General features: G+C 39.9%; 1 protein-coding gene across 1 annotated transcript in view; it reads right to left on the reverse strand.

Moving 5' to 3' along the window:
- LOC122792789 (anthrax toxin receptor 2-like) overlaps positions 1 to 27283 on the reverse strand; it is a 465974-nt gene that overhangs the window by 421900 nt on the left and 16791 nt on the right. Inside the window, exon 2 of the mRNA XM_044060359.1 lies at positions 9953 to 10024. Within this exon, the coding sequence (XP_043916294.1) occupies positions 9953 to 10024 (72 nt within the window). The remainder of the gene's footprint in view (positions 1 to 9952; positions 10025 to 27283) is intronic.

A 27283-nucleotide genomic window follows, 5' to 3' on the forward strand; every position in this document is an offset into this window, starting at 1 on the left:
TCCAACTTTTATGTATTTACAGTAATTGCAAGCTTCACATTTAAGTGATCCTTTTTGTCTACAGTAAAAGTCACTGTTAGTTCTCCTTTGTAGAATCTCTTTTAAATTGCTTGCTCTTCTGTAAATAAAATTGGGACTGGAACCTAATTTTTCCAAAAGTAAAGGTGATTCAGAAATGATTTGCCAGTTTTTTAATACTATTGACCTAATCACCTCCGAGTCAGTATTGAATGTTGTAACAAAGCTTAAATTATAAGATGGTACATTCTGCTCTTCTATATCCAAAACCTCTATTGTTTCAACATTCAAATCAACCAAGTTTTCCCTTTGGCGCATTATAGGAGAACTTTGGTTTAATAGAGGTTTATAAAAACCTTCTATTCTTTTTTGACTCACTTCCTGGATTAGGTCATCAATAAGATTAACAGGGTAGCCTCGATTAACAAATAACTGTTTGAGAAAGAAACATTCTTTTGTAAAATCAACAAAAGTACTACACATCCTACCAGCTCTAACTAGTTGACTTTTGACTATTGACCTTTTCTGTCTAAATGGATGTAAGCTTGAAAAGTGTAAAAAGGAATTAACATACGTGGGTCTCCTGTAAACCGTTGATGTTATTACTTTTTTCTCTAGGTCCTTCTCTAATTTTACGTCTAAGTAGTCAATTTCTTTTGTGGAGAATTTATATGTAAAATTTAGAAATTGTGTTGTTCCATTAATTATTTCCACAAAGTGACCTGCCCAACGTACATCTTCACGTACAAGTATGAAGATGTCGTCGAGAAACCTAGTATAGAAAATGATGTTTTTAATCAACTCGGTGTTGTTAAACAAGAAATGTTTTCCCAGTATGCTACGAAAAGGTTCGCTACGCTGGCTCCACAAGGGGAGCCCATAGCTACACCTTGTTCCTGTAAGAAAAACTTTTCCGAAAAACCGAAAGGTCCGTGAGAGAATATATGAACACACCTACGCAATTAGAAAAAACAAAGAGGATAATGCACTAGCAAAACATGCTAGTGCATATCTTGGACATTCGTTTTTGTTTATGGGAATTGATCATGTCCCAGCTGACATGAGGGGTGGTCCAATATCTCTCATTTTGGAAAACCGGGAGCTTGAATGGCAACTCATGTTGGATGCCTTCAAACCTCCCGGTTTAAATGAGAATTGTAACATTGCCCCAGTATTAAAACTACGTAGTTATCTAAGGTAGTGTTATTGTAATAAATATGCTCATACTTAATACTTAATTTTTAATAAATTTTTGTATGTGTTAATGGAGTTATTTAAAATGATTATATAGGTTCCATAGGAATGATGGGACTTTTAGTTTTACAAAAATGAGTTGTATCGTTATTTTTTGGTGTTAGCATGAGTTAAATCAATGTAAAATTTATATTTAGGTGTCCTTGTAAGTTGGATCATATTAGTCTTAATGATATGAATAAGACTAGTATTATACCACGAATTTTGTTTACTTGTTTAGGTAACTTATTCATAACAGTGATAATGTAATATAGTAATTTACTGTTGGTTTAAAGTTGCTTAGGTATGATCTTTCAAATATAGTTCAATGGGCGTTATTTTAATGTTTTAAAAATACATACATTTTACTGTTTGAGGATATATATACTTCTTAATATTTTTAAAAAAATGTGTGTTTTAGTAGATCTTTCTCATTTAAAAGTAGCGTAAAGGAAGGTGGCAATAACTTATCACTGAATTTTCAAAAAAATGTCGTCACTTCCTATAATCAGAGTGTATCCTTGTTAAAAGGCTTGCTTACTTCTACATTAATTGTTTGTATTTACCTCTGATGAAGCTACGGGCCAGTAGCGAAAACGTCTTTTGTTTTATAACAGAATAAATTGCGTTAAGGACTCTTATTTTTGCTGGTGTCGGTGCTGTTGGAAGACCTTTGCTTTGTGTTTTAACAGTCTGTTCTTGTCTTTTTTTACTCGTTATTTTATTTTACATTTGTTTACCGGGATAGTCCAACTGGACACAGGTCCATTTTCAGCGAAGGCCCGGGCAGAAAAGCTCCAAGTATCATTTAAAAAACAGGTAAAGCAAAAAGTACAATGCAGGGTCTTGGGCTTCCTGGGGTGAAAAGCTCCATGTATAATTTCCAAAATAGTTCAAGGAAGAAGTACAATGCAGGGTCTTTGTTACACATAACACAGTTTCATTCATACAACAATCTCATGAAAATATCAAGTAAGTATAAAGTCATAACACAAAGGAATAGGTAAAGGCAATATTTTTTGTTCAGACAGTAATTACAGTTGTCCATGTAAGTAAGATACAGCTAGCATAGGGATTGTTGTTGCCTTAGAAAGGTTGAAAATGTTAACTAATACAGTGAAGTTTATAGAGATTTGAAGATTTATTCCTTTAGAGGATGGTAGTTGCTAGTTTTGACAGAGAAGTTAGCAGATTATTAGTGTGGCTTACCCAGGGGAGTAGCGTGAACAGAGCCAATTGTTAGTATAGTGGTTTTTAAGGTTGTGTTTGAATATTTTAGCCGAGGTAGTAGAAGTTATGTGGCCTGGTAGAGCATTCCAAGTTTGGGCAATTGTACAGGCAAACAAAGATTTACCTGCTTCATTTTTGTGTGTAATAACCCTTATTAGGTTCTGGTTACTGGATCTTAGCTCTCTGGAGGTGGTATATGGCTGAATTAGATGTTGGAGTGCCGGGGTTAAATCTGGTTGGTAAAAGAGTTTCTGTGCTGTTGAGATTTGATTGAATAGTAGTGCATGTGGCAGTTCAAGCCACTTGAGTTGCTTTAGGGATAAACAGTGATGGGACCTACGTGTGGATTCTGTGGCAAACTTGGCAATCTTGTTATAACATGATTCCATTGTATTTAGTTCTTTTTGGTTCAGGTTGGTTAGTATGGGGGAGGCATAGAGCAGTATAGACAGGAGGTGGGTTCTAGTGATTGTAGCTTTGGTTTGTTTAGTCATGAATTGTTTGTTTCTATAGAGAAGTCCTAGTTTTTTGTTGACTTTCTTGATAGTCTGGGCTATATGATGTTGAATTTTAGCTGGTTGTCGATTTCAACACCTAGTAGTTTTGTGTGTGATGTAGGTTTTATTTGGATATCACCTTTGGCTATTAAGTTAAAGTTCTCATTTAAAGGATGGGGTCTGCCAGGTTTAAACAGGATCAGTTTTGTTTTGTTCGGACTGAGTATAAGTTTGATGTTGGCAAACCAGGTTTCAGCTTGGGAGAAGTTAGTTTGGGTAAGGGAGTGTAGTTCGTTTATCGTGGGGGCGGCACATATAATTGTGGTATCATCAGCATATTGCACTACTGAGGCTTTGGGTAGGGTTGAGGAGATGTTGTTGATGAAGAGGGAGAACAATAGTGGGCCTAAGGTGGATCCCTGGGGAACTCCTATAGAGACTGGCAGTAAGGAGGATAGTTTATCTTGCCACAGAACTGCTTGTTGCCTACCTGATAAGTAGTTGGTGAACCATTGTATAGTAGATGGGCATATGTTTAGGTTTAACATGGTTTGAAGAATCATGTTGTGATTCACCATGTCAAAAGCCTTAGATAAGTCTAAGAAAATGGAGACTACAAATAGTCCTTTGTTCCTGTATTGGTTGATTATGTTGGTGTAAGAGAGAAGTGCAGTGGTAGTACTGTGTGATGGTCTAAATCCATGTTGTGTATTGGAGAGGATATTATATTGTAGAAGGAACTGTATTAGCTGAGTGTGAACAACCCTTTCCAGTATTTTGGATAAAGGGGATAGGATTGCAATTGGGCTGTAGTTTGCCAGTTCTAGAGAGGTCCCTCCTTTGTGAAGTGGAATGATGTGTGCGATTTTCCACAAGGTGGGTACTTTGTGTTCAGATAATGATCTACTGATGAAGATAGAGATAGGGTAGGATATAGCTTCTGCTGCTATCTGGAGGAAATCAGCAGGCAGCTTGTCTGCAGCTAGGGTGGTTGGTTTTAGTTTCTTAAGTAATTTTGATATTGTCTTGGTAGGGACTGGCTGCAGGGAGAAGGTGGCAGGGGTGTTTTGGTTATTCTGCTGTGTTGGAGTGGTTAGTTGTGTTGGTGTGTTTGTGTTTATTTGGGCATTGGTGAGTTTTAGTACTGTTTCTGTGAAGAAATTGTTAAATTGGGTGGGGATATTGGTTTCATTATTTGGTAGTACAGGGGTAGGGGTGGAGGCTTTTCCTGGGTAGAGTATTCCTGCTATGGTAGTCCAGAATTTTTGGGGTTGTGGGCAAATTTTACTTGAAGTTTTCTATAGTAGTTGGTCTTGTCTGCTTTAATTTGTCTTTTGGCTTTGTTTCTAAGTTCCAAATAATTTTGTCTTAGGGTAGGGGTTTTTGTTTTTTTGATATATTGTCCAGCTTTTATCCCTATCTTTCATGGTAGTTTTAGTATCCTTTGTGAGCCATTGGGCGTAGTTGTTTTTTATCCTGATGGTTCTGGAGGGTGCATGGAATTTCAAGATATCTTGGAAAGTGGAATTAAAGTATTGTACAGCCTCATCTAATTGTAGGTGTTTAAGGGGAGTCCAATTGCAAGATTGTAGTAATTTGTTAAACTCAGCTGCTATGAAGTTTCTTTTGTTACGTATGACCCTAAGTCTGGGTTGATTGATGTGTTGGTTGGATCTGTTCCTAATTAAATAGGTTGGTTGGTGGTCACTTAGACTGTCTGGGAGAGTCCCTGACTGTTGTACAAGAGTTGGGTGGGATGACAGTATCCAGTCTAGGATGGACTGACATGTGGTTGTTTTGTCGGTTCTGGTGGGGGTCTGTATTATTTGGGTGAACCCGTGGAGGTTAATGTGGTTAGAGGGGTTGTGGTTTGAGCAAGTGAGCCAGTCTATGTTAAAATCTCCTAGTAGTATGGTTTCATGAGGAAGGGAGTTAGAGATACAGTTTAGTAAGTTTTCTGTTGAATTAATGTTATTGTCTGGAGGGAGGTAGGCTCCTGCAATGATGATTTGTTTGTATGGGATTTAGTTTAAATTTGGCTAGGATAATTTCTATGTCTTTTACATCCAGGTTATCACAGTCAAACTGCTCTATAGTCAGATGGTTTTGGAATAATATTGCTACCCCTCCACCTTTTTTGTCTAATCTATCTTTCCTAATAATATTGTAACCAGATGCTATGATCTCATTTTTCTGATGATGTGGTTTAAGCCAGGTTTCAGTTAGTATGACTATCTCTGGTTTGTATAAGGCTAATAGGGCATGAAGGTCCTGAACTTTGTTAAGTATGCTTCTTATATTTATGTTTAGGAAGAGAAGAGATGAGGTGGGTCGGTTATATAAAGGGTTTACTATGTTAGGGTTAGATGTGGTAGTTGGTGTAGGTCCTGGATTGGGGTGTATATCACCACAACAAGTGAGTGTTAGTAGTAGGTTATGGTATAATTTGGTTAACTTGTTTAGTATTTTGTATTGCTTTTGATAGGAGAAAGGGTTGGTTTTTAGTTTCAGGTGGAAGTACATATAGGAGTGTGGTTCACAGGAGGTAAGGTCATTGGGAGTAATTGTGGAGATTTTGAGCTGATTGTGATTAGTTATGGGTTCAGTTTGCCATGGTGGTGGGTTACTGAAATGGAGTTGGATATGGTTGGAGGAGAGAAGGGAGAGTAGGAGTAAGGTAAGTGTAGTGGATGGATAGATTAATGTTTGTAGTAGAGAAGTGTTGTGTGCTTTGATCATCATTTCTATTGTGGTGTAAGTGGTATTAAAGTGGAGATGGATTTGTTTATGTGTGTAGGGTGGGGTATGTGTGAGTGAGGGTAAGGTGGGAGGAGGGGGTTGTGATTGATTGGTGAGAAATGATAGGATAATTGGGATGTGTGAAATTTGCCAGTGGGTGTGGTGTTTAGCTATAAGTTACAGTAGCCCAGGGGTGGGTGGGAATGGCAGGCTGTTCTGTTGGATAATGCATTTATTTTACTGCAAAATCAAGCATCAACATAGCATAGCCATGATGTTAGCTGTGAGGTCATGAAACAATCTGGCTGGCAGTTATCCATTATCTATACTGAGGATAAAATTAAACTGGTTGTGATTCAAAGCTGCTGAAGGCTGAACACTGCTATCCACAGCAAGGCCTTTTATGTTCTGGATAGCACCACTAATGAAGGTGCAAAGCTTTTAGTTACAGATAGGCTATCCAGCTTTTGTAACTCTATCAAGTTTAAACAAATGCGATATGTCCTGTTGTCGTAAAAAAATATATAATCACAATATTCCTGCTTCATCCCATGCTTCTCAACTGCTGCAGATCCACTTAACACTGACTTGACAATCATTTTAGTTATTTACTTTTTTCACTCTACTTCTTTGTTAGTTCGTTTAAGGCCTCTTATCCAAACCCTATTTACAGAGGTGGTGCAGCGGTAGCGTTGTTGCCTCACAGCAAAAGGTTCTCCCGTTCGATTCTCAGCTAGTGTGCGGGGAGTGCCTTCTGCGGGGAGTCTGCATGTCCTCCCCGTGGGCCGAGTGGTGTTCCAAAAGACATGCGTGAATGGGTGTGCCTTCGTTGAAGGTTGGGCTTCAAGCTGGCAACTTGGCACCGTGAAAATCTACTGCAAATCATTAGCGGACCGGAGTTCCGCTGTGGCGACCCCTAACCAGGAAAAGCCGAAAGACAACAACAACTTAGAAGATAAAGTCCAAGACACACAAAGTAAAACATACAATAAAGACACAATCACAACTTACAAAACAGTCACTAATGGCAGATAACGCAAAACAGGTGAACTGGGAGGACAAAGTCGAAGCCACTTGGGCATCATGTCAAGTCTAGTTAGACATTTCAGACTTTTGATACGGGTCTTTTAGGAGCTGTTGTTTACTTAGCATAGTGAAATTACAGTTTTAACCACAGAAATTAATAATACAGTTTTGGTGTACTAGTAAAAGATAATTAAACAACATAACACAATAATTTTTAAGCATGCTCTGTTGAAGATTAAATTTGTTGTAAATTAAACAAAACTGTTCTCTGCACCTGGGCTGTGGCTGAAAAGGATCAACACCAAGTCAGTAAATAGCATATAAATAAACAAATGAGGTGTCCAAGGTCAGTTTGAGAAACAATTAAGCATTTACTACAACAGCTGACTGCTTAGAATTACAACATAATACACATGTACTAGAATAAGCATTTGCTTCATGGTATCATAGCTATAACTCTGTACATTCCTTGCAATTGCTGTCATTTATGCATAGCACAACAATTTTGGCCTTCATAATTTGCCTTGCTTCTCTTAGACTTACTGATGTTGCTTCTCTTAGACTTACTGATGGTCCACAAATTCAGCCCATTTTCTGGGTACGTACCCTATTACAAAGATTAAGTATCACTAGCTATATAGGATCGAGTGTATAAAACCTTCTTTTGAGAAAAATAAAAAGTGCTCTTCTTTATTAACCTCTGCTATTATTTTAAAGGCCAGTGTTATGATTTTAATGCTAATAGGTTGAGAGGTATGAACTGGAACAGTTTGAATGTCAACAAATATTTTGCTCAGAAATTTCCACTAGAAACTACTGAATGTTCAGAGTACACAATAGAAGGAGTGTAGAGAAGGAAAAAGGGTGTTGGGAATTGTGCAGTTATAGTGGCAGAAATTAAGGCAGTGATAAGAAAGGTGTGAAAACTCCAAGTAGGAAGGTATAGAGAGAAAGTGGGCTGGAGTAAATAAGAATAAGGGATAAATTAGCCAGATTCTTAGCATTTTTAAAATTTCTGGGCAAGTTTTGCTCGTAAAAGAAATGTCCAAAAGCTTTAAGCAGGTAATATGAAAGAGCAAATTAAAAACAAAAAAAATGAAACAGGAGACCTGTCTAAAATCTCGCAATTTGCACTTGTAAGCATATAACTTTCAGCAGTTTGCAGCCTTTCATGTACTGCTGCTCACAACTAGATGAATTATTTAAAACAGTTTTGCTTGTTAAGTCCCCAATCCTTAGGGCAGATACTATGGTTACTTCACATAAATCATGTGCCACACGGGATGATGGACAAGGCCTATTTGTCCAGATTCCCAAGGTGGGAAAGAGAGAGAAAGAGAGCAAGTCCTTTGGACAAGGGAGTTTTGGACCGAGAAGAAGATGCGAGATAGTCAGACAGAGGCTGATTAATCTGGAAAAAAAGGACTTTTCCATTTTTTTCTCTGGGACATTTCTCCTGAAATCTTTTCTTGGGCTGCTTTCTGCCCTTCAGGGAAGGGGGTTCTTTTGCTCCCTACGGACAAAATAGGTAGGCTTGGAAAGAGGATTCCTTTAATATCTAGGGACTTTTTCTTTCGGCTTTTCCTGGTTAGGGGTCACCACAGTGGATCACCTGTCCGCTCATGATTGGCAGTGGAGTTTTACGGTATTGAGTTGCCAGCCCAGCGCTTTCCCTGCTGGACAGGGGCATCACATGCTGACTTGTCTAAACATGGGCTAAACTCTTGGCTAGGCTTATAAGGGCCTTAGGGCCAATAGCCTAGTAACCTCCTATGATCCTGTAATGAACATTTCCAATTTTTGCTAGTGACACCAATTTACCACTCTGATGGGAAGACACCATAAAATTTCAGAATCTGAAATAAGTACTGATAAAAATGAGGATTTATGAATTTAGCATTTTAGGTCAGAAGACTCGTTCATCACAACACGGATGTTTCCTTTAGTCATGTAAGGCTGTAATTTTAATTTGTTCGGTGTTTTTTCCTATAATATGTTTGAATGTTACTTGCATGTAGATAGAACAAACATTTAAAATGGAATGACAAAAATAAGGGAACATTGTTATGCTTTCTCTTTGCTCTGTGGTCTCTGAATTCTCTGTGACTGTGCTCATCTCCTTAATCTTTCGGTTTACCTGTGTGATTTATGATTTATCTTCTTGAGTTGCAGCTCCCATAATCATAGATGATTTGTACTGTAGCTGTACAGACAGCAGAAAGAGTGATACCGAGAGTTCTGTGTCCTATCTGCTCCCTAAGTGCTACATGTCACTCAGAGGCAGACACATCAAAGGGTGATTCAGGACTATTTTCTTGTCTTTGAGGGTAACATACTCACCACTTGCCCTACTCATAATACTGCAGAAGTCAATGCCCTTTGTCAACCATCTTCTTTAGGGAATCTTGATATAATGCACACCAGAAGCATGCTTCCATACTCACCCACAGTAAGCAGGCATAAGCCTTATAATCCCTATGCCATTTACAATCATCGCTACCACCACCCAGGTCACTAACAACCTGGGGTCATTCTGGGGATATGCAGGGCTCTATACCTCTCTGCCACAGAGCTCACAATGGTCAGAAAATACACCTAACCATTTGGGTTCAACTCTTGGAATTTGGCTCATTAAAGCAGAATTCTATATTTTAATAACCATTACTCAGTGCTCCTGATTTTTACAGATAAGAAAGTAATAATTAATTAGCTGGGAAGCTAAACAGTATCAGGATCAAAAGATGGACCTTCAAACTATAATGCACAGCAATCATTTGTCATGATCTCGTGTGTTACATAATGAACTCATTATCGAGTGTTCTGGGGTAGCTAAAGCTGACTAACATGTAATACTCATCTGCATACAAAGCTGCAATACATTTAGCTCACCTCAAAACACAAAACAAAACAAGACCACAGAACTTTTCTGATGCCAGAGCCCAACACAAGAAAACAGTCTAGTATCACCCTTGGGCATGTCTACTGTTATTAACACTTTCCATACAGATGAAAGCACATACAATACTCATGGATATATGGCTGGGGTAAGCAGATAATGAAGAAATAATGGTTATGCCTCTGAAGGGCACCCCTAGGAGACAGGGTGTAAAGTTACTTTCTTATCAGTAGCATGCATGTATGAGTACATACAAAATTAAGTACAGTTTCTGGATGGTTTGAAGATGATTTCAATATTCACACAGAAGTACCTGACAAATCTTTCAGTGAGCTTCTCGACAAAATCATAGATCTCATGCCAGTTTTCAGACACGCTCCCAGACCTGTAAAGAAAGGCAAACAATAAGCAATATACGGCAGACCAGCCACTCTAACAATATTGTACAATAAGCAGTGAATTATGAAGAAAACAGTAAAATCAACTACATAGTGCATGAAAAGGGATATGGCGTATGACTGCCAATATTAATGTGGACAATGAAACACATGAGCCAAAATAAGAACTTATATTCACTATATATTAATACAGCCATCTAGCACCTGCAGCACTCACATTCTCTCATTTTTTTGTTGAAACAATATTTTTCTGATTTTATTCCATTTTCATTTAATTCATTCCATTTTAATTAAATTAGTCAACAATATAATGGTTGGCATAATGGTTAAGGTGTTTACTTTATAAACACAGGGTACAAGGTTTGAGTCTCACATGGGGTAATTAGCTAGGCTTAAAATACCCTGCAAGGGCAATTAGCTGAGTACTAATCTATTAACCTGACAAACAAAAGATAAATAAATAAATTTATAGACTTGTGCTGTGGTGCTACAGTAAAGCTCAGAGTACTGTAGTCTGTGTACTTTGATAGGTAAGGGTTTTATTTTCACTGCAGTCCACTGGGATGTGTGTGTGTGTGTGTGTGTGTGTGTGTGTGTGTGTGTGTGTGTGTGTGTGTACACGTGCGCATGTACACATTGCAGAGAGGCTTTCCCTCCTGGACATGGGCAGTCATCACTAAATGCAATCTTGGGCATTGACTAGTACCTTTATGATATTACATTGGGTTGAAATGGCTAGGCTTAAAATCACCTATGGGTCGATAGCTTAGTAATCTCCTATGACATTCAATATCATGTAGGAGAATCAACATAGAGGATAAATAGTAAAATTAGTAGAACATACAGTGAATACTGAACACCAATAAGATATTAAACACCAAATAAAGGACAAATAATAAACAAAAAGAAAAAGATGTGCCTAACAGTGCACAGAAAACCGTTTAACAGCAGTCTGGTAAATTAACTCATACTTACCTTTGTCAGTCAACTAAGAATATTACACTTGCAGATTATGCATGTAATATTTTTGAAAGAAGACATTAAGAAAAACAAAAAAGGTGTCAAGAGGTGAATATGTGATGTACAATCCTGTACTACTACAGTATAAATATCTGCTATGGAATAACTGTACAGGAGTTTACCAATATTTTATTAGGCTTATAAACTTGCAATAAATGCTATTGAGAGTTATGGAGTGTACAGTGTAAGTCTGGATTAGATTAGAGAAAGAGGGGCACGATGAGGGTTCATGTCACAGAGGGAGCCATGACATGCTGGGGAAGTAGAAGTTGGTGGTGAAATTCTAGCCATTGTAGTCTTTTTAGAGCAATGTAGTGGTGGGTAAGATATAGTTGGCTGGAGGCAAATCTTGCAGTTTTATTACAGGTGAGTTCTAGTTTGGACTGAAGATTGTATTGGAGATAAGTGAGTATAGGGGCTGCACAAAGTAGTGTGGGAAGTAGGAAAGCTTGTGCAAGGGAGTGTCTTGAAGCATTTGTGAGAAATATTTTATGCCTGTATACCAGGCCCAACTTTTGATGCATCTTTCTGATGCATTGCTGAGTGTGAAGATCGAACTTTAACTGGTCAGCAATAAGAACACCTAGGAGTTTAGTGTGGGGTTCAGTGGAGATGATTGTGTTATTGAGGGAGGAAACAGAAAAGGTGGCTTTGTGATGTTGGAGAGTTGAAGAGAGGAATAGGAGAAGTTTGGTTTTCTTTGAGTTAAGTAACAATTGGTTGAAAGTAAGCTATCTTTTGACTGCATGTAGGGAGTCTTAGGGGAGGGTATGGAGATGAGTGATGTTGTTGAAGCAGGAGATGACCATAGAGTCATCAGCATATTGGACAATGGTAGATAGTGGGCAAGAGAAGTGGAGATCATTGATAAGGATGTTAAAGAGTAGGGGTCCCAGGATGGAACCCTGGGGTACACCTGTTTGAACAAGTAGGAAGGGAGAGATGTTGGATTGCCATTTCACTGCCTGGAATCTGTTGAAGAGGTAGCTGGAGAACCAAGATAGCATAGAGTTAGACAGGTTTAAAGAAGTTAGTTTGCTTAGCAGTAATTTATGGGGCACAGTATCTAAGGCTTTGGAGTGATCAATAAACAAGCAGGAGACTAACTTATTGCTGTCAAGAGAGTTTGCAATAGTATCTATGAAGGATGTCAGAGCAGAAGCAGTACTGTGTTTTGGGTAAAAACTATGCTGTGTGGGTGTGAGAAGATTTTCTTGTAGAAGGTGATCAAGAAGCTGTTTGTGAATGCATTTTTCTAGAATTTTTGACAGGGGAGATAAGATGGCAATAGGCCTGAAATTAGATGGGTCAGTTGAGTTTCCACCTTTATGTAAGGGAATGACATAGATTTTTTTCCATATGTTAGGGGATGCAAATAATGTAAATAAATGGAAAAAAACCCATTAGATAGAAGTTATCATGCCAATGTGTAGCCCAGAATGTTTGCTTGAGTATGGGGGAGTGCAGAAGACAAAAGACAATGGCATGGGATTTTAGGGAAATTGACTATGTCAAAATGAATAAGAAAGTCTAGAGGCTGAAGGAGAGAATAAGCAAGTTACAAGAAAGGTTTAGGAATGATGTACATAGGACTGAGGGTAAGTACTAAGAAACAGAGAAAAGATTGCAAATGTGAAGGACTGAGGATAAGTACTAAGAAACAGAGAAACAGAATGCAAATCAAGGCAAAACAAGCACAAAGGAGACTGAAGAGAGTAGTGCAGAGAAGGGCAAAGTGCAGTTCACAAGTGAGCACTACTGGGGATTGTGCACTCTTACTGGATTTTGAAATACTCCATATAAAATAAATTTCATTCTGAACTCATTTGTATCTTAACAGGTTCGACTTTAAATATGTTGCTGGCACTGTGCTTTGTTGAATTGCTGTGATAAAAAGATAGAAATAGTGAGTTTTTTTTCTTTTCTGTTTACCATTTCCCAAGTCTTTGTAACCCCAGATGTCAATGTACATACATACATACAGACATACATACAAGCAAAATCTTATAGAGTTTATAGAAACAAGAGGAGTGGAGTCTCACCCTCCATCTTTTTTTTTTACTTTTTACACTGCCTCATTAATGAAGCAATGGTTCAGGTCAGATATTATAGCTGCAAAATTTTGCATTGTGACCAAAGGAGCCAAAATATTTCTTAGTACACACATTCATAAAAGCAAGCAGGAGAACAGCGGAACTTATTAGTAACTGCGATAGTCTTTTGGCAAAATGGGGAAGCAAGCAGCAGAAATGAGATGACAGGGACAGACCTGGCCAAACTACGATACTATGATAAACAAGGATTAGAACAGAAGACAAGCAAAAATGATGGTATTAAGTAATTACTGTACCTCAGTCTTCACAAACGAGGAGGAAGAGGAGGGTTTCATTCTGGAAGTGAAAAAGAGCAGACTGGGGAGAGCATTGGGTGGACAACTGGCCAAAAGAGGAAGGATGCGAAGAAAAGAAAGGTGATCCTAAAAGTTGAGTTACATGAACCAGACTGGCTGCCTGACTAGGTTCTCAGGAATATGGACTGCCTGCCATCAAAACCCCACTGACAAGATCCTCAAGAGATCACTGGCTACTGCTGAAGTGTTGAGGGAGTGGAAACCAGAAAAAAAAAAAACTTGAGTAAGGGGGTGGGGGGGTGGGGGGAAGCTGGAGGACTATAAGCTGCTTAGCTTAATAGATTCATAGGTGTTTATTAGGTTAATGACCACAACAGCCTTTTTAAGCCTAATAATGCATCCCGAATCTCTGACAAGTTCTGATACCCTTGATAAGTACAAGCATGGGCCTGGGGGATAAACCATTTACAAGCTACCTGTTTGCATCAGAGACATAGGTGCCAAACCAGAGATGCATTTCTGGTTTTCCATCTAATTGTTCAAGTTGCACTTGAATTGGATTAGGAAGGAGCTCTGCTTCACATGGATGGGGAGCCTGTTCCATAGATGGGATAGTCTCTGGGATACAGACCTATCTCTCCATTAGGTCCTATTTATCCTATTTATATTACAGGCAAGGTTTAACTCTTTAGAATGGGTAACTCGGTACAGTCTGTTTTGTGCACATGCAGAAGGTCCATCGAAGTGGGGTCTGACAATGTCCTGTATGCCAGGCATAGATCTCCCCGCAAAAGCCTGTAGGAGACAGAATACAGGGATAGGGCCTTGAGATGGTCTGCATAGGACATATTACTTATGCCCTGTATTCTTTTAGTGAGGAACCTCTGTGGACATTCCAGTTGTTGGACATGCCTGGTTAGGTACATACCAGAGGGGCATTGTACTCAGTGATAAGTCTGATGAATGCCGAATACAGTGGAACAATGACTTCCTTGGACTTCAATGCCATACCATTGTTTACAAGTTGCACAACATAGAATGATTTCCTCACCACTGTAGACACATGATGATCAAAAGCCAGATTACTATCTAGGTGTGTCTCTAACTCCCTGACTACTGGGTCAACTCTAAGGGGTGTGTTGTCAATATGATAGTTACCAGGGATGGATGACTTCCCAAAGGATACTATTATGCTTTTCTTGACATTTAGTTTTAGTCCATGACTCTGACACCAGTTGTTTGTCTGTGTCAGTCCCTCCTGCAGAAATTTGTGTCAGTGTGAGATTCAATGACAGCTCCTAATTTGCAACCATTTGCAAATTTAGTTAGCCAGAGGCCACAGACATTGGCCTTGACTTCTGAGAAGTAAATGCCAAAAAGGAGCAGTCCAAAGACTGATCCCTGATGGTCTCCACTTATGACTGGCCTCTTTGTAGAGGCGGATTCCCCAATTCTAACTTCCTGGGTCCTGTCTGTGAGCCAGTTGGCTATCCACTGGGTGACATATGGGTTTGTACCTAACCTCTTGAATTTGTTAACAATGCCCGAGTGGGGTATTGTGTCAAATGTTTTGGCCAGGTCAAGGTAGGCATGTAAATGATTTTGCCCTCATCCATTGCTTTGGTGACCTTCTCAAAGAAGTCCACTAGGTTGAGTAGGCATGATCTGCCCTTGATGAAACCAAACTGGGTTGGGTCCAATGTCTGGAGGTTTATTATATCTCTGTGGATCATCTCCATGATAATTTTTCCATGGCTTTACATATAAGACTAGTGAGACTTATGGGTCTGTAGTTTCCAGGGCCTGTAGATGGCCCACCTTTGTGCACAGGGACGACTGTTGAATTTCTCCATTCATGAGGCACGAAGCCTGTTTGAAGGCTGCAGTTAAATAGCAATTCCAGAGGCCCTGATAGGTCATGTTTCATGCTATTTAGAAGGCATCTTGGAAGTTGTCTGGACCAATTGATGCGGTGTTCTTGGTCTTAGAGAGAGCATTAAGGACCTGTTCCATAGTGATAGTAGGGGGAGTTATATTTGATGATGTTTCCTGAGGGAAGGTTGAGGAGAAGAGAGGAATAAAGTTAGAGCTGAATTTATCAGCCAGGAGGTTTGCTATATCTTCTGGCTCGGTATAGGTGGCTCCATTTACAATGATCTCTGGACACAATTGTGTATTGCCATTGAAGCTGTCGACAGAGCTAAAGAATGCTTTGTGGTTGTCCTTGGCCTGGGAGGCCAAACTTACCTCAAATTTGGCCTTGGTAGACTTTATTCGTCCTCTGAGTTGTTTGTTTAGTTTAATGAGAGTGCTTTCATCCTGCTGGGTGCTGCACTTCCTAATTTTTGCCATGATTTCCCTTCCTGTTATATATCTGATTGATTTTGTGATTTCACCAGGGTGGCTTGTTTTTTGAGTTAGTTCTGTACTTCTTCCTGGTGGGTACAGCTACCTCTACACAGCTATTAACATGCTTGTACAGAGTTTCTGTGAAATGTTCTGCATAGGTAGAAGTGTTCTCAGGGTTTGCAGGGACTTGAAATTTTGCCAAGTTCTCACTTAATAGCAGGAGGTTAGCCTTAGAATAGTTCCTGAATATTCTTGGTTTAGATGAAGGTCCAGATTTTATTTTTACTTCAAAGGAGACCATTTTGTGGTCTGACTTTACCAGGGAAGGCATCACAGTAGGGGGTGTGCAGCATTCTCCCATATTAGTGGGGACCAGATCCAGTATGGCTGCACCCCTGCTTGGTGTATTGGTTATCTGGTCCAGGGAGTTTGGGTTTACAAAATCCAGGAATCTTTATGCATGTACGTTTCATGTCATATAAGACTCCCAGTTAATAGTGGGGTAATTAAAGTCACCCATGAATATGGTATTGGGTTAGATGGTTCATGTTTCTAATAAGTTTAAATACACGGTATGGTTTTTCTGGGTCTTAGAGGGGAACATATAGCTTGCAAGGAAGTGGTATTGGATTTTACCTATGGTGATTTGAACATGGAGCAGCTCAAGTACATTGCCCTGTTTGACCAGGCTTGAAATATATTTATTTTTGATGTAAATAGAGACACCTCCACCTTTAGTTTCTGCCTGTGAAGTAGTGAAGTAAATGTGTGGAAAGCATTATAACCTTGCACTGTTGGTATGCTGTCCGCGCCTATAAACCACATCTCTGAGACCGCACAGACATCAGCATTCGCCAGGGTAAAGAGATCTTCCAGGGAGTGGAGTTTTTTGTTTAGGCTCCTAGCATTAAGCAGTAATACCTTTAGATTTCCTTGGTTTTGATTTGCTATGTTGGAAGTATTTTCAGTATAGCATTGCCTAAAAAATGCACTATGGGGGAAGACAATTTATTTATTTTATTTATTTATTTTACATTTGTTAACTGGGAAAATCCAGCTGGACCAGGTACTTTTTAAGTGGATGCCCAGAGAGAAAAGCTCCACAAATTAACACATAGTAAAGTAGTTGCTACAAAGAGAAATACATAGAGTAATATATAACAATTTTTTTTTACAATCACAGACATTCAAAAGGAAGTTGGCAGTTTACAGTTAAGTGGCATTGCAGAATTGAGATATAGTTACACCGTTACAACATCAGGTGGGAACTAATATGACTATAAATGCTATATTTACATAGCAGTACATGCAGTATGAACAGTTTACACTTGCTGCTAATGTGAGTAGTGCAACAAGTGGAAATGAAGAATGTGGAAGGCAATTGTCAGGTAATACATGGGCAGTTCCAGGTTTCCCTGAGATATGGTTTGAGTAGTTTTCTGAATTGTGTGTTAGTAGTTGTAGAGGTTATATTAGTAGGGAGTTTGTTCCATTTTTGGCTATGATATGGGAGTATAGGGATTTACCAGCAGTATTATTAGCAGTTGTAGTACTGAGGAGAGGTTTATTAGGTGAGTGCAGGGGGTAACTTTTAGAGTAAGATGTTAGTAGCTGCTTTAGGGCTGGAGTTTTTTCTGGGTAGTTAATAATGTTAAAGGCACAAGTGAGTTGTTGGTAAGTTAGTAAGTGAAGACATTCTAGCCATTGAATTTCTTGTAATACTTGACGGTGATGGGCTCTATTGGATGAGTTGTTGGCAGATTTGGCTATTTTGTTATAACATGGCTCTAACTTGTCCAAATCTGTTTTTTTTTTTTTTTAATATGGGTTAGGATTGGCGCTGCATATGTGAGTGTTGATAAGAGGTGAATTTGAGCTAAGGTAATTCTTGCTTTATCTGTGAGGAAGTTGTTGTGTCTATGAACTTTCTGGATGGTTTGTGTTATGTGAATGTCAAAACATAGGTTATTGTCTATTTTTATCCCTAGGAGTTTTGTATGGGTGAATGGAGAAGTGATTGTGCCATTCCTGGATGAGATAGAGAAAGCTGAGGGGGGTAGATTTTGTTTTATTGGCGGTAAACAAGAGTCATTTGGTTTTATTGGGGTTAAGAATGAGTTGGATGTCAGTGATCCAACTTTCAATAGCAGAGAATGACTCTTGGGCTAGCTCTTGTAGGGTGGTAATAGATGGGGCTGCACAGATGAGTGTAGAATCATCTGCATACTGAATTATAGTGGCTTGTCTGGAGGAGCTGTGTAGATTGTTTGCAAAAATAGAGAAAAGTAGTGGGCCCAGTATTGAGTCTTGTGGTACTCCTATAGAGTTAGGAAGAGGAGGAGATAGTTCATTTTGCCATTGTACAGCTTGTTGTCTATCTGATAAGTAGCTTTTAAACCAGAAGATAGTGTGGGATGCAAAGGACAGAAAGTTAAGAGTATTTAGTAGTTTGGGGTGAGAGACAATGTCAAATGCTTTTGAGAGGTCTAAAACGATAGCAGATACAAAGTTATTTTTATTTCTGTGATGATTGACCTGATTGGAGAAGGAGAGAAGGGCAGTAGTTGTGCTATGGTGAGGGTGAAAACCATGTTGAGTGGGGGAGAGAAGATTGTGTGAGTTCAGGAATTGCTTTACTTGCAAGTGAATGCACTTCTCTAGGAGCTTTGATAGGGGAGAAAGAATAGCTATGGGCCGGTAGTTGGAAAAATCATAAGATTTACCACCTTTATGAAGAGGTATAATGTAGGATATTTTCCATAGTTGTGGTACATAAGCTTCCTGAATGGACCTGTTTATTAGGATGGAGACTGGATATGAAAGGGAGTCTGCTGCTATTTTCAGGAAGTTAGCAGGTATGCCATCTGCTGCTAGTGTAGTTGGTTTTAGGGCGAGGAGGAATTTTTTAATTGTAGATGTGGGAACAGATGAGAGAGAGAAGGATGGTCTGTTGGCAAAGTTACTTGGAGGACTATCTATGGTTGTGGTTGGTGGGTTATCAGTGTTAGATAGTTGGGTGGACAGAGTTTGTATTGAGTTAATGAAATGGTAGTTAAGCTGGGAGGCTATATTGTTGTTGTTTTTATAGGGAGAGATAGGGGTAGGGGTAGTAATTTTGCCAGGTTTTAGTAGGGAGTTGATGCTATGCCAATATTTTTGGGGGTTTCTTGAGTATTTGCTTTGGAGGCCTAGAAAGTAATTTTGTTTGTCTAGTTTGATTTGTTTTTTGGCTAGATTCCTAAGTTGTTTATAATTTTGTTTGGTAGGATCAGAGTTGTCTTATTTCCATTGCTTCCAGGTCTTGTCTCTTGACTTTAGTAGGGCTCTTGTGTCCTACTTAACCATGAAGCATAGTTTGCTTTTGCTTTTATCTTCCTGATTGGAACTATTGAATTTAGAACTGAGATGAGCATATTGTTGAAATATTCCACTGCTTGATCTAAGTGTAACGTTCTTAGAGGCTTCAGTTACATTGCTTTAGAATGTTGTTTAGGTCCTCTGGGTTTATACTGCGGTCATCCCTTATTTGTTTGTAGATAATTGGCTTTGGGATATTGGTTCATTTCCTTAGGAGGAAAGTGGGGAGATGGTCACTGAGTCCATCAGGTAAGCATCCAGTGTGATAGTGATGCCTCGGGCTATTCACTAGTGTCCAATCAATGATGGTTTGTTTTGAGTTTTTTTTGTCTATTCTGGTGGGCTCTTGAATTAGTTGGGTGAATCCGTAGAGGTTGATATGGTTAGTGGGAGTGCTGGAGTTGCAAGCTAGCCAGTCAGTATTTAGGTCACCTAATAAAATTGTTTCTTGAGGGGGACTTATGATTGAGCCACTGAAGGATTTCTTCAATGGTTGGAGAATTATTTCCAGGAGGTATATAGCAGCACAGGATGTTGATCTTTTTCTCATTATTTAGAGGTAGGCTACAGCCTATGATTTCTGCATTTTGAAATGTTGGTAAAGGGGTATGAAATGGATGGAGGTTTATTGTGTCTTTGAATAGGATTGCTACCCCACCACTTTTCCTACTTGTTATATCTAACCTCAAGATATTATAACCTGGTGGTAGTATTTCCTCACTAGGGATGTGTGGTTTTAGCCAGGATTCGGTAATAGTTAGTAAGTCAGGGGAGTAATGGGTAATAAAAGCATGTAGGTCAGGAGTTTATTGGAAATACTTCTAGTGTTGATACTGATGATTAGTAGATCAGACTGAGCTTTATTGGGAGGGGCAGTGAAGGATGGGCCTGGGTTTGGGTGTATGTCACCAGCGATAAGTAGTTATTTACCAAGATGTAAAATGTGTTTGATAGCATATGTTAAGCTTGAGAGTGATATATAGACTGGTTTCTTATTGCTAGTGGAAGATAGGTGGGTACTGTGGGCATGTAAAGTAATGCTACTGTTAAATAATGTTGGACAGACATTGAAATATATGGGGGTATTGGTGTGTCTTATAGGTTCATAGGTTGGTACTAGGCTATCGGCCCTAGGGCCTATACAAGCCTAGCCATAACAATTCCCTGGCTATTTCTTCCCACAAAATTATCCTGGACCCTGTCTAGAAGGGCGACAGACATGATCTCTGGGGTATTTCCTATCTCCCATCCAATCGTCAAGGTTCCTTTTGAAGAGGGCCAAAGAGGTGCTCTGCTTGACATGTATGAGCAGTCTATTCCAGAGTCTGTGGAGTCTCTGGGTCAGGAACCTATCCCCCCAGCATGTTTTGTTCATTGTGATGACAAGGTTTAGATCCCTGGAGAGTGTGGCTCTGAGGGATTGGGATTTTTTAAGTGTAGCATGTCCAACAGCTCTGGGTTTGACATGGCCTTGTACGTTAAGCAGAGATTGCCTCTGAGTAGACGATATGTGACAGAGTATAGCTGGAGTTTTTTTAGATGGTCAGCATAGGACATCTGCTTTAGGCCTGTGATTCTTTTAGTGAGGTATTTCTATGGCCTTTACAGTTGTTGCAGATGTCTTGAGAGGTACATACCAAATGGGGGGTTGTATTCTATAATGGGTCTAATGAGGGATGAGTACAGTGGGACACTGACCTCTTTTTTTCTGGATGAAAAGCCCTTAGTAATGAGGTGTGTCACATAGAAGGATTTACTGACTGTTGTGGCGATGTGGTTATCAAAGGTGAGACCACTGTCCACCTGTGTCCCTAAGTCTCTTATCACACTTTTGGTGTATAGTCTTATACATTCTCTTAGTCTTATAGTATATGTTATGTGGTAGGAGGAGCTGTCTAGGGGGATTGTTGTTTGTATGGATGTAATGTAGGGTAGAAAAGTGAGGGATAGTAGGAGCAAAGGTAAAAAGACTTGCTTTGTAGTGTAACTAGGAAAAGTTTAATGTAGTATTTGTGTAGTGAGGTGGGGGTGAGAGTGTGGTTTGAAAGATTCTAATAGATAGGTGTGGGGTGGGGATGTACTTGGGAGGTACTGAAGTGAGGCTGTGACAGATGATTGGTAGAGAAGGTGTGGTCAGTGACAATGGCTAGGTATAAGGTTGGGAGTAGTAGGGGTGGGTGTGAATTGGGGGTAGAGTGGGGGAGTGGAGTGAGCTGAGCGAAGTGAGGTGAATGGAGCGAGTCCCAACCTGACCATGCTACAGAGCCAATCAGTTTGAGTTGATTACTGAAAGGACAGCCGCACAGTTTCTAGGGGTAAGTCCTACTTGTTAGCTAGAAAAGAAATAACAGAGATGCAGTCCTGCCATAATCAGCTTTCTAAGCAATAGTGTCTGGGGATAGTAACACAGTTCCTGCTAGTGCTGCGGGGTCCCGGAGTAGCTGCAAAAACTATTACCGACTCTTATAGTACATTAAACAGAAATATGTAGCTAATGACCTTGTTTCCAACTTTAAGCACAGTACACCATGAAGTTTCTTTTATGTTTCACACTGTTCTTTTGCAACAAGGTATCTTTTTACTCCAGCAGTCCTGAACGTTGAGAGCCTTTCAAATGGGGGGGGGGGGGGGGGGCTGAGGTTGACCGAGATTGGGAGGTTTGCCTTGTTTCCAGTTTTAAGCACAGTACACCGTAGAGTTTCTTTTATGTTTCACACTGTTCTTTTGCAACAAGGTATCCTTTTACTGTAGCAGTTCTGAACGTTGAGAGCCTTTCGAATGGGGGTGGGCTGAAGTTGACCAAGATCGGGAGCTTTGCCTTGTTTCCAGGTTTAAGCACAGTACACCGTGGAGTTTCTTTTATGTTTCACACTGTTCTTTTGCAACAAAGTTTCCTTTTACTGCAGTAGTCCTGAACACTGAGCGCCTTTCAAATGAGGGTGGGCTAGGGTTGACTGAGATCGGGAGATTTGCCTTGTTTCCAGTTTTAAGCACAGTACACCATGGAGTTTCTTTTATGTTTCACACTGTTCTTTTGCAACAAGGTATCCTTTTACTGCAGCAGTCATGAACGTTGAGAGCCTTTCAAATGTGGGTGGGCTGGGGTTGACTGAGATCGGGAGGTTTGCTGCTGCCACTGGGTTCCACGAGCACTATCATGGTATTCCTTTTGAATGTTATAGCTAATATATGAAAGCCTAGAGGGGAGAGGTGCAGACCATCCCTGGCAAAGCAGCATGGTCTGTTGACCATCTCCTTCCATGCTGACAAATATTGCACCTCCTTAGAATGACACCAGAAACTAAGCCAATTATTAAAGTCAATCATCTTTTGTTTTTATTGTGGCATCATCCTTGGAGAAGATAAAATGCTGCTCAGTGCTAGGCTCATACCAGCCTGAGAAACACATTCCGAAAGATCTATGATGTGTCTCTTCATACAGTCTAGGGAGGTACTTCTCAGGTCATCTACTCCCACATGGACTATGACTGAGTCATATTGGTAATTGTGATCCAATGACCTGAGTGCATGCATAATGTGGTGGATCCTAGCCCCTGATAAGCAACTGACCGTAACTTTCTCCTTACTCAGCCTGGTGAGAGGGACATCAGTGTGGCTCACAACAATATCTCCAATGATTAGAATGTTGGATTGTGTGGTGACTTGCCTTACAGGCTTAGAGGTAGAGGCTCCATGAGATGTAGCTTTATGTGTTGATGTGGGTGTTTTGAAAGAGTGTGTTTGGGGCTGCTGAGTGTATTTCTTATGTGTACTTTGTCTAGGAGGTCTGTGTTTTAGGAAGGTTAAATGTAAGTGCCTCAGTATATGTGAGTCTATACGTCTACTTTGAATTGTGCATGATGGGTGCAGCATGTGTACTACTGACAACCTTATTGACATTAGAAGTGCTTTTATGTGAAAGCTTTGCCTCCAGTGACATTGTGTAAATACATCTCTCACATACCGTATCAGTTTGTTTGAGAATTAACTGGATGTCAGTAAACATTAGGCAATTTCTACATTGCCTCCGGATGCCCATATCCACCAAGCTGCTAATGTAGACAGTAGGAAAGTTCATGCCCATGGCAACAGACCCTTTTTTATTGATTAGACTATTGGAGTGAGCATCTCCATCACAGTCTGAAGTATCTGGTTTGCAACTATGTGAACAGTGCTTGTCACTGCAAACTAGTTGTCCTGTGTGCAGCTAGATATTGGAGAAATTTCAATTGTGCTTTTACAAAAAAAATGTCATTCAAGGTGTCTGAGTCTGTACAGAGCACTTCCAAACAGTTGAGGGGAAACTAATACATAGACCTTGAAAATTTAAGGATGAAGTATTTAGGCAGCTATTCTGACATTAGAAAGAAGTCGGCCAGTACTTACTGAAAACAAAGAATTAGCTTGTCAAGAATGATGAAAAGAGGTGAGCTGCATGAATGGCTATTGCCTGGCTACTACTAATGCTGGTCTCACCTCAGCTTCACTCGGTTGGGATACAATATTCCTTTGCTTCTCTCACCAGAAGCAAAATGCTAGCACCAATCCCAAAAAGAGAAGCAGGCCACAGCCTGCTTGGTGATCCATAGTCTTGTCCCAGATGATGCAAGGGTCTGTAGGCTTGTAGCCTTTTTCTGGTAGATGCCTCGAATAGTATTCAGACCAATTAGGTATGTTAAGCACAGATGCTCACTTTCCAACCAGAAAGAGTCAGGAATCAATGCACTCTGCTCCTGTTCTCACCAGGATCAAAATATAAGCACAGATTCCAAGATGTCAACTATAAAGCAGTTATTAGGCTTTCTGGTGATCAGCGGTCTCCAAGAAATAATGTCAGTGTATTCCTCTCACCAGTAGAAAACAGAAGCACTAATCCCAAGATGGCTACTGAGAGGCAGAATGTGGGCTCTCGAATAACTGGTGGTCTTGCAACAGATAAAAAAACAATCCAAGGTGGAATAGACCAACGAACCAGCCAGATGTATTAAAAACACTTCTTTATTCCAACAAACGATCCAGCCAATAACGGCCCACAGAACAAGATAAAATACACGCTGAGCGCGCTTTCTCTTTGCCAAATACAAAGCTTCCTCTTGCAATAGATACTTAAAGGTAAGATGAAAACATGGTTTATCCTAAATACTGCAGCATGCACTAAGCAGTTAGATATGAAAGTGGGTAACGTGTCTAAAAAGTAAAGTTTTAGTGGACAGCTACTATTTTTAAAAGAGCAAGATAGATTAAAAGGGGGTGGGCACTTTTGTATTCTGGTACTATGGAATACAGTAGGATGGCCAATAAAACTTGTCTAAAAAATTAAGTTTTAGTGGACAGCCACTATTTTTAAAAGAGCAAGATAGATTGAAAGGGGGTGGGCACTTTTGTATTTTGGTACTATGGAATACAGTAGGATGGCCAATAAATTTAAATAGTTGAAGAGGAGTGATTTCACTAAATGATAACTTTGTGCTTGCTCACACCAGCCAGTAAAAGCAGAGAGGAAACTAGATATATGGTCAAATTAACATAAGGGGCAGGTAACTAGAAAGACAGTGGTGTTTAAGAACACAACAGTAACAGCGTGAGAGGGTGGAAAAAAAATTCTGCCTGACTCACAAGAGACAGAAGTGTGGTCTCTTTTCAAGTTTTAATATGCAGTTAAAAACAGAATACAAGTAAAACGCAGTGTAAAGAAAACAAATCACAGTATACAAAATAGAAAAAGCAATAAAGTAATGCAAAATACAAGAAATAAAAAGCAAATTAACCTTTTTACCTCATAGCAAACTGTCGCAGAGTCTGGGTGAGCCTTTCCCTTAAAGCCAATAACTTAAGAACTAAAACAAGTCACTGACTGCTGTGAGAAATATGAGTGGAAAGACAAGTTACATTTTTTCCAAGACAAGGACCATAGCTAGGGTGGGGAAAAGATGACTGTTAGGGTGCAGAAAAGATGACTGCTCTGGGCACAAGTTGTTGCAAGTCTAAACAGATACCAGTCAGGTTCAATGGAAGCACTGGTATTTATTTATAGAGCAGCAGCAGGCATTGTGGTTGCTTAAGTGAATGCATTCCACTGTTTGCAATGTAAGTGGCTGTAGCAAGGAGCAAAGCATTACCTTTCAAACTTTGGTTGACCTAACTACAGTTCGGGCTCCAGACTGCAATCCACATGAGATAATGACCAGCAGAACCGGCCTTAGGTCAACTGGTGCCCTAGGCAAAAAGGATCCATGGCACCCTTCCCACACCACCTGGTGCCCCCATCCTGGTCTATCTACACCAAATAAATATTGGAAAAGTGCCCCTGCTAGAGCAGCGCCCTAGGCAGCCACCTAGTTGGCCTATGCCTAAGGCCGACTATGATGACCAGAATGATCTGCCAGTAAGACATGTGCAGAGGATTATCAAAACACATCTACCTGGACTTCACCAAGGCCCTTGACTCTGTCCCATATAAACTGGCTCTAGGAAATGTAAAGGTTGAAGGCAGGACTGAGACTTAAAAAACTGAACTACTTCATGACTGAAGGGTAGGACTCACAAGATTGTGGTAAGAGAAAATGTCAACAGAGGTGACAAAGTACTGCAAGGGTGAGGTCCTGCTTATAGTACTTCTCTGTTTGCTTGTTTCAGGCATACCTGAAAAAAGCAGGAACAGTATCAGTTTCTTCAGTGATGGAAAAAAGCAAGGTTCAGCAGTGGAGGACTGAAGAATGGGTTTATGGAAGAATTTGGAAAGAATTAAAAAAAAGCCAGCATCAGCCAGTCACAGATAATTTTGCCTGATTTTTATCTGTGCCTGGCTGCTGCTTCTATTTTTTTCAGTTTGTAATTCATCTTGGTTCAAGGATTTGCAAAGGATAACAACGTAGTCAAAAACATAGCAGGTGAGGTTTGGTACTGCACTTGGGCCACAGCATTTTGGGTGTGAAGTATCCCCGGGAGAAAGTGGAACTGGAGGCAGAGCAGCCCAAAACAATCTGTGGGCTATTAACACCAAGACCAGAGTACAAAGGAAAAAGATGCAGTAAAATTAATAAAGGCATTTATTCTGAAGGGGATAAATGATCAGACCCATACCTTGGGTAAGGTTGATAGTTCTGAAGGCAATATAAAGGGTTATCAGGCTCTTGGAGGAAGAAGAAAGCCAATAGAAGGATAATGCCAAGCAAAGAAAATTAGACTGGAGACTTGTGGAGGAGCTTTCGCACTATACAGCAGAAGAGATGGGTAGGATATAAGGCAAGGTTACACAATCTTAACAGAAGTGCAAGAGTCACCATGAACAAGGACATCACAGTGATTGTAGGAGCAATCTAAACTCTGGATCCATGAAAACACTTCTATAGAAAGGTTGTACACCAGTGGAATGGACTACAACAAACAATCCATGAAGGCATTCAAGAAAGGTGGAGAAAGTGAGAAGGAAGGGCAGGTAGAGAGATTTAAAGTGCAAATAAAGTCTAAATGTCTCCTCCTGCTGTTAAAAATACTTGGACAGCCTGTGCAAGTGGTGTAAAAAGACACAGACCTGGCTACAACCTAAATAACTCACATTTATCTAGTGGCTTGCACACTTGATGGTGCCAGTAGTGGAAGATGGGTTATCCTGTCCTGGGGATGGACATAGAGCACATGTAGGATTTCCTTGGTGGACAGGGGAGCCAACACATGATGCCTTCTGCATTTAGGCACTGTGTCCTGTTGAAAATAAGTCCCTTGTGAAGTGAAAGGGGGTGCAGCTCCAGTTCCTGTTGCATGCTCATCTACAGTCTGTTGCTGGGAAGGAGATGGGGATGGGAGGCCCAAAAGTCCACATAAACACTGGTGGTTGCCTTAATGACAGCCCTTCCCAGTTGACCTTTGCCCCAGTGATGGGGAATGAATGGTCAACTGTACAAGAGGAGGGTGAAAGTAGCAGCAATGTGAAAGAAAAAAAAACCCTCTTGGCTAACAACCTCAGTTTCCTAATAGAAATGTCTAATAGTTCACTTACAGAACCATACAACCTACATTTTTGTAAACCCATGAAAGTATTGAATTCTTTCTCAAATATGGGAATCTATTTCAACTTCATTAGAGTGTACTTTCTTTATATAAACAACTTAATTTTTATTGAAAGTATTCAGATTTTAAGTCTTTTTTATAAACAACTTAATTTTTATTG

Source organism: Protopterus annectens, chromosome 2.part0 (genome assembly GCF_019279795.1).
Source record: "Protopterus annectens isolate FY-2018-M chromosome 2.part0, PAN1.0, whole genome shotgun sequence".
Lineage (NCBI taxonomy): Eukaryota > Metazoa > Chordata > Ceratodontiformes > Protopteridae > Protopterus > Protopterus annectens.